The sequence below is a fragment of the Schistosoma mansoni genome, chromosome 4 (assembly GCF_000237925.1).
Source record: "Schistosoma mansoni strain Puerto Rico chromosome 4, complete genome".
Lineage (NCBI taxonomy): Eukaryota > Metazoa > Platyhelminthes > Trematoda > Strigeidida > Schistosomatidae > Schistosoma > Schistosoma mansoni.
Window position 1 is genome coordinate 13221965 of NC_031498.1, and position 7909 is coordinate 13229873.

Consider the following 7909-nt stretch of genomic DNA (forward strand, 5'->3'; position numbering starts at 1 on the left):
AAAACAACGTGCTAGTAATTTGTAGAGATATTCTAATGAACCACCTCTTATTGAAGTGTGTGTATTGATACTGTTGTCGGAAAAGACGATGAAAGGTTCACGACTAAACTATCTAGCTCAGAACAAAATGCCTTCAAATGTTCATCCCGGGCTACAAATATTCTCCATAATCTCGGTGATTTATTGAACAATAAAACGGAATACAAGTAATCATCTAATTAATTATACTTCGGGTTACCTAAGTTTATTAAGGCTTTATACAATTTGTTGATTTATACGTATCCACAAAAGAACTTCTAAGGAAATAAAATTAGGGAGTAAGTTCAACACGTAATCATAGTTGTTTAATGTTGCATACGAACAAAGTATAAATTGAACAGAGTATTCAATTTCAATGTGTATCACTAGTGATGTGAACCGCAAAACAAGAAGCCTTAACAAATTACGGAAGCTATTTTTGGGGACGTTAATTCATTTAATTCAAAGCTTGTAAAACTGTAACATTTACTTTTGCCCCTAGCCTATTCTACAGATCATAAGCTTTCGTTTGATGTATAATTCATTGCCATAGCATTTTCTGTTGTAAAGCTATTGTCATTTAGACGTAATCTTTTGTACCCTATTTTCTACTATAATCCCCGTTTTGGACATAATTGTATTTTCCTAATTATTGTACGTTGTGGTCAGCCTATTCATCTATTTATTCATGTAACCTTTCACCCTAATCTGAATTGGGATTCGAGTGCTAGATCGGGGTTGGAATAAAGTGATTAGCGTTCCAGCTGTCTTTGTCTTCTCTCTCTCTCTCTCTCTCTCTCTCGTGCTTACCAGACAATCAGGGATAGAATAGTTTTCGTCTCTCTACCCCCACTTCGAACTCACGCATATTAGCCTCAAAGGTTAAGCCAGTCAGCCTACCGGGTCAAGGTCTTAATCTACATTACACAGGTCATACTCGGCACAAAGTGGGTAGAAAGATTCAAGGACGTAACAACTAGTTAGATAGTTCAAATTAAGAAAAGCAGAAATCTGTGAAATAAAATTATTATTTACACATGAATACCAGTTTAAAAAAGAATATAGAAAGACAGAAATCATTTAGTCAGTTAATTCATCAGCTAGATCAGATTGGCCAAAAGTATGAGATATAAGATTGATACATAAATTGAAAAATTTAATATCTTCAGCGACAACACTGCACTGTTTCACACTATTATCAGTAGTAGGAAATGATGACTGTTCGAAATCCTGTGGATAGAAAAAAGTTGTAAACAAAATCTATACCTTACCCGTCTTAATTTGCGGCATCGTTTAACGATAGTGCGAAGATCATGGCATAAATCTGGATGAAATGGTGGCTCCAAAGCCACCAGAAGAGAAAAAATCCACACGTTCTATTGACGAAAAAAACAATATATTTTAAACATGCAAATAAATATAGCACAGGAAAGTAAGCAGATTTTTTGTCATGTGATGCTTAGTTAGGACAGTCACTTCTTATGAGAATGATGCATACACAAATATTAGAAACAAATGCTGGTAATCCGGTTAGCTGTAAGTTACCAAGTTAAGGTACGTTTTAAAGAGATTCGGTAACGTAAACATGAAATATGGTATTGCCAGGAAAGACAAAATAATAGCACCTAAGTAATTAAAATTAACGGGTCATAAGCATAAAATATCCGCAGACTGTAAACTCAATTTTCAAAAGTACACCTAGTGTCCACGTACAATTCCGGTATTAACTGTAGACTGATTTCAATAATGAGTTGTATTAATTGATGAATATAAAAATAGCTTTTGCCCTGGGACAAAAATCAACTAAACGATAGTTGTAATAGTAGTAATGGAAATAAGTGGTTATGGACCGGGAAAATTAACTCATATTTGAACATGATAGTCGATTGAACCCTTGTTTTAAATGTATTCATTGCCATTTTAGATACCTTTTTCAATAGATCATTACTGGCTAATCTATTAAAATTTACTAGATATTGCTCATTGTTAATTTCAAGTTAAGCTTTTATATTCAACTAATTACTCCTGTCATGTATGTACCCTGTTATGCCCGAGGAATGCTTAAATAACGTGTTCTTGGTACTGAAACTCTCAATCCGACGATGCGCACTAAAAACACAGACTAGTGATATGGATTTACTTGACACACATAATAAATTAAAATGATGCATGAATACATCACTTTTGATATGATTTATTTACAGTCAAGTTTGTATAATTTGAACTAAGTAATGTTTCACATCAATTAACCAATAATGTACGATGCGAACACATTTTTTTACAATAACATATTGTGGTGTATGCTACTTATGTTGACAGATATAAGTAGTATGTAGCAGCAATCGGAAGCGCAATGCCTGCCAGCATAAGATTGAATTGATGAGAACAGGGAGTAATTGGAAAAATAATAATAGAATTGGAATAATCAGGAAGTATGTTAACGACAACTGAAGGAAAATGTCCAAATAATGTACTTATTGTATGATTTTCATATTTTACGAAGTGTAATTTTGCAGAAAACAACATATTTCTTTTCCCCGAGTTTTCGTTTACTACAATACAATTAGAAATTTATGAGCAACAGATATAACTAAGTGACTAAGTCATACAATTATATCTTCTCAAAATGGGATTACATGTCACAAACGATCAATTTTATATATCAATCGCAGTCCAATCGATCGAATCGTTGCTCCCTATATCAACGTTTTTTAATACATAAGTGATACTCTTATTTTTTAATTGAACGTAAACACTCCATAGCTGATATATTTTTGAGTTCATTTAAGTACAGATAAACAACTGGTGAAGGCTTTTACTACGCAAAGATGTAATCTTTACTAATTTAACACAATGAAAAAATCTTGTGAATTATGAAACACCAAAAATGTACATTCTTATTTGACTGTGATTTTGTAAATACGTATTTTTACTAAAGAAATGATAAGACTTTACAAAAGAGTACAATCATTAATCGATGGATGGTGTATAATTATACAACTTATGGTCAAATGGTGGCTGCTCAGGAGACCGTATTATTGACGTAGACCCTCGAACGATTTGAAATCGAAAACAAGACATAACCAGATGGGTTGATTTTTTGCGAGATAAGATGACATGTTTCCATACAAAACATTAACACGATAAATATGATAAAATGTCAGGTGACTGAAGGACACTAGTTTGTAGATCACTTATTCTACAATTAATTAAGACCTGACTATTAGACTCAATTTTTGTTTATCATATCAGACTCTGAAATTGTGTAAAAAGTAATTTACTACGTTAAGACTAATATTATCATCTGATCGTATCAACAAAATATGTAAGTGGACAATCATAACCTGTGTTTCCTCATTTTGGATTAAGTTTATTTTCGCTTACCAGAAAATTATTACATTTTTATCATTCTTTTTCTCATAGCAGTAAAATTAAATTAACTTACCAATTTAGAATTCCAGTGCATTTTGGTACATAAGGATGCAACCAAATTAATCAATGTCATAATTTCTGACTAAATAATAAAATGGACAGAGATGAGATAGACATAAAAAAGTGAAGTTTAATACTACCCTGGTGCGTTGAGCGATCCAAGTTAAGGATGGAGAGTGTTCAAGTATTGTTGTTTTATTTATTGGAAGAACAGTTTTTGTCTATAAAAACGAAATTATAGAAATAAATGCACTAAATTAGTTTATAAATCGTTAATTTATAAGTAAATATAACTAATTAGATCAGACTAATGGTCTCATTCGTACGCTTTTTTTAATTTTACCAGTTGGTATAGGTAGTGTGGTGAAATTTAGCTTTGCTGCGACATGATATTCAGGGTGACTTAGACCTTTTTTAGTCCTATTGTATATATATTCCTAATGGGGAAGTGATTTAGTGATTAAGACGTTCAACTTTTAACCACCTGGTTGCAGACTCAAGTCCTGCTCCACCTACTACGGTTTGGGTAAACAAATAGTATCACTAGTCTTTACTCAGTGTGGCTCAAAACAGAGTTTAAAATTTGTGCTTGGTGAGTTGCATTTATCTCTCTACCTAGTATACATATCTTTCTGCATTTAATTCTAATATCATATTACTAAATCATTCACTAGCAATGTGGAACATAGCCCAGATATGAATCGGTCAAAGTTTTGTAACCATATCAGCACAAAAAAAGAAAACCGATAAGATAAATAGATTAAAACTAATACCAGAGACCTTGGAAAACTGAGCAGAGAGCATATGGTTCAGAAAAGACAGTAGTATCAGGGGAATGAAATTTTTGGAATAACTCAAGATTTAAAAGATGAAGAATGAACACAATCGCACGTCGCCTTTTAAGCAATAATGACATATTTAGACGGAGATCACCATCGTCGTGCAGACTTTAACAAGGAAGCCTGAACCTACTGATATGACTCGAAACAATAGTTAGTGACTGCAGGGACTAATGTCAAGTCTTGGTTCGAGTGTCTCTAGCTGTTGCCAACCTATTCCTATACAAACCAGGAATACAAGTCAGTGTAAGCGGTCGAAGAAGCTTCATAGGCTTATCAGCCTATTTTTCATCTTTACCCAGTGCTCTACATTTAAATTTACCATTGTTTACTCAGTGACTTCATCATAACCCAGCGGTGCTACGAAGATATGGACTAGTAGCGTATGTATATTCTCTACCTCCAAAGAACAGGTTTTGAAGCCACAAAGAGGATTAGTTCTTAGTATACTTTCCCCTTGATGTTCCTCAGCTAATTTTGCAAATAGATCTGTCGGTTCTTATACGTTAGAAAGAAAAGCCGTTAATACTGGTCAAAAATGGCTCAAACTTATAACCCAGTCAATTTTATTATTAAGTGTCAGTATATGGTTGTAGAGATTGTTGAGTTTAAATTGATATCGCGAATGGATCAATGATAGACCACCAATGAAAACCTGGAAGCACTGGACAGCCTTTATGTCCTAGTATGGGACTCCTCAGCAGTGCGGATCCATAAACCCGCACGCGAGACTCGAACACATGACCTTCGGTTTCGCAAGCGAACGCTTATTTATTATTTATTTAAACACATAAATATTGGTACAAGGAAGCACCAGATAAATATGCGCCTCACAAATCTCATTCGATTTGTGTGAGGGCTGTGATACTGCCCAGGTGCCCAGACTGAAGCAGGTGGTTTTCTTAGGGGGCCACACCCCGAGCCTTTGACCTAAAGGTCTAACCCACAAGGCAGTGGAGCATCGTGAGGAGATGCAGTCCCATGGTAGCCGGTGACCAACAGTTGGTTCATACGCCATTCGTTCCTTCAGGATACTGGAGCCCATGTGCACCATTGGTTTGGAATCAGGGTTTTCCTACTCCCCTAGGTGGACTTTCCGTGTCCACCAACCCGGTTAAAGTGCCGGAGATTCGCTTTTCGTCCTCTCACTTTTGTGAACAACACCCCCGCCACGAGAAGGCAGTGAGTAGGACTTCCCTGGCAGAGGCTATGTACGCGTGGCCATGTGAGAGCATTTGGAGAGGGAGAGCGGACTCTCCCCACTCTCGGCCGTACCAGGGCATTTGGGGGTGAACGCTTAACCCCTAGACCACTGAGCTGGCGTCCAACAGTGTTAATATCTGACTTCGACCAGTCCCATACTAGAGCAAAACGGCCGTCTAGTGCTTCCAGGTTTTCAATGGTGGTCTAAGATTGATCCATTCGTGATGTTAATCAAAGAATCACTCTGAAACTAACTTATAAGGTCCTGCGGCTTTACCTCGCCTCAAGTTAGCTATGGCCTTTTCGATCTCGCTAGTAGTCGGGAGGTCTGTGTTAATTTTCCACCACGGTGTTGACGAATTGTGAAATTTCCTGTCATTCAGATATTTATTAAACTATACTAATATACCAGATTTTGTCGTTCTAATTTGCTATGCTGCGTTACAAGCATCAAAAAACAAGTGACTTAATAGTCAATCATGAATAAATGTAACTTATTTGTCGGGTCCAGAATTAAGTACTCTCCTGAGCCATACAATTTCGCAAAGGCTACTGATAACGCCTTGATGCCTAAAACAAAGTAAGTGGACCGGTGTTTAAACGCGTGATCTAACAGTTGGGGGTTAACTACCCTAACCATTCTAAACCAATTCTATTGAATGATACATACTACTAAATCATCCGATATACCAATTTAATATAAAGTTTAATTTACACACTATTAAAATGAATTAATGTATTGACTTCTTATTGTCACAACTGCATACTACGAACGGATCTGTTAGCCTAAATTGTTTTTAGCAACTCATAGAATGGTAAGTTACTTCCGAATAATCGAACAGATATCTAAGCCATTAATAATGTGACATAGTCACCTACAAAAATCAAATAGCCCCATCTTGAAACAACTTTAATAGTAAGTGTGCAATATCCCCACCGTTAGAATTGTTACTTATCAAAATACTTTTAACATTAGTCTACACGAAATATTGTAAAGCTAAATAGTAGATACGACTGCTTACCATATCATCGGAATTTCTCAAGACCAGTGACTTCAAACATTGGTATTCCTATGAGACAATGAATAAAAATGAGACAGTTTATTACATCAACAGTTTTACGGAAATGAATGACTTGATTTTCTTGTAAATGTCTTGAAATTTTTATAGAAATGACTTTGCAAGTTTTTTGAATGTCACTGTCAGTCGATTTAGCATACTCAGTTGTTGAGGCAGCCGTTTGGTTGACCATACTTGTAGGTAGGTCGCGACAACATAACACACTCGGGAATGATAAAGCTTGATACCTATCACATTAATATTATTATTTATTAAACATACCGCACAAATTTTAAGTATTCATCAGGTGATGTAAGAGCCTTCTCGTAATTAGGTGGGTCATTCAAATCAAAATCTGAAACTGGTAGTGCTTGCACAAGTAAACCTATATCTGAATCCTCCGAATCAGACATTTAATTGAATGTATCAAACTGCAATTATTCCCTTTAAAGTAGATAGACAATACAAAAGGAAAATGAAGTCAGATGGATCAGAAAGTATGCTTGTAATTACTTTTGATTTGTATTTTACTGCTTTTCGTCTGATGTATCTTAAAAGTACACAAAACACTTAAGAGGGGAGCGAAAAGCTAAAAAAAATCAGATCTTCACTAGGCTTTACAATATTGTTCGCTCGCATATGTTGTTCATATTTTCACAATGGGGACTTCGAATATTTAAAAAAGAAATTGCTCATGTTTAACCCAACAGTGGGGATTAGGAAAGGTTTCTTAAACCTAACACTACTGACTAAATTCACCACTGATATTTCGGAAGCAGCTTTGAAGAAAATGGTAGATGAAGCCGACATGACTTGGAACTTTTCGAGTATATGAACGAAATCACATGACTGAAATCGTGGTTATTTGTGAAGTTAATATAACGGATGGTTTAAAACACTTTTCTCACTCTCAGATATCCTACAATACGTTAATACAATAACGAGACTAGTCACGTTATATCCGGTTCAGGATTCACGACAGAATAGAGAACCAGGGTATAAACTAGATAATACTTTATTTAACACAATTAAAAGCACCCAGTGAGTCAGGAATAGAGATTAATGAGAGGAAATGAAGTCACATATTCAAAAGTCAGTAAGCTAAATGCCTGTTTGTCCACGATTAGTGACCTTCAGTACTTCATATTAGAGGTGAAATAATAAACATGCTCTGAAAATTTTCATTCAAATACATGTGCGCTGACAACAATGTGGTATATGGTCTAGTTCTGATTACAGTTGCTTTTGTAAGGCCACTATCACTCCATGAAAATGCCGTCCATCTGATAACGAGGTATTTGGTGTGGACGAAGGTCACTACAACACATCAGCCTCAAAGGGTTTCAAATATTTTACAAA

The 7909-nt window shown here is 35.4% G+C and overlaps 1 protein-coding gene across 1 annotated transcript; it reads right to left on the bottom strand.

Annotated features, from left to right (window-relative positions):
* Positions 1-1029: 1029 nt before the first annotated feature.
* On the bottom strand, positions 1030-6996 carry Smp_043130 (hypothetical protein). Its single transcript, XM_018796880.1, has 7 exons — positions 6833-6996; positions 6600-6798; positions 6515-6562; positions 3591-3671; positions 3464-3532; positions 1290-1394; positions 1030-1248 (listed from the first exon to the last, which is right to left on the bottom strand). Exons 1-7 carry the CDS (start codon positions 6961-6963, stop codon positions 1099-1101), a joined length of 783 nt encoding a protein of 260 aa, XP_018651977.1. The 5' UTR covers positions 6964-6996; the 3' UTR covers positions 1030-1098.
* Positions 6997-7909: the final 913 nt, after the last annotated feature.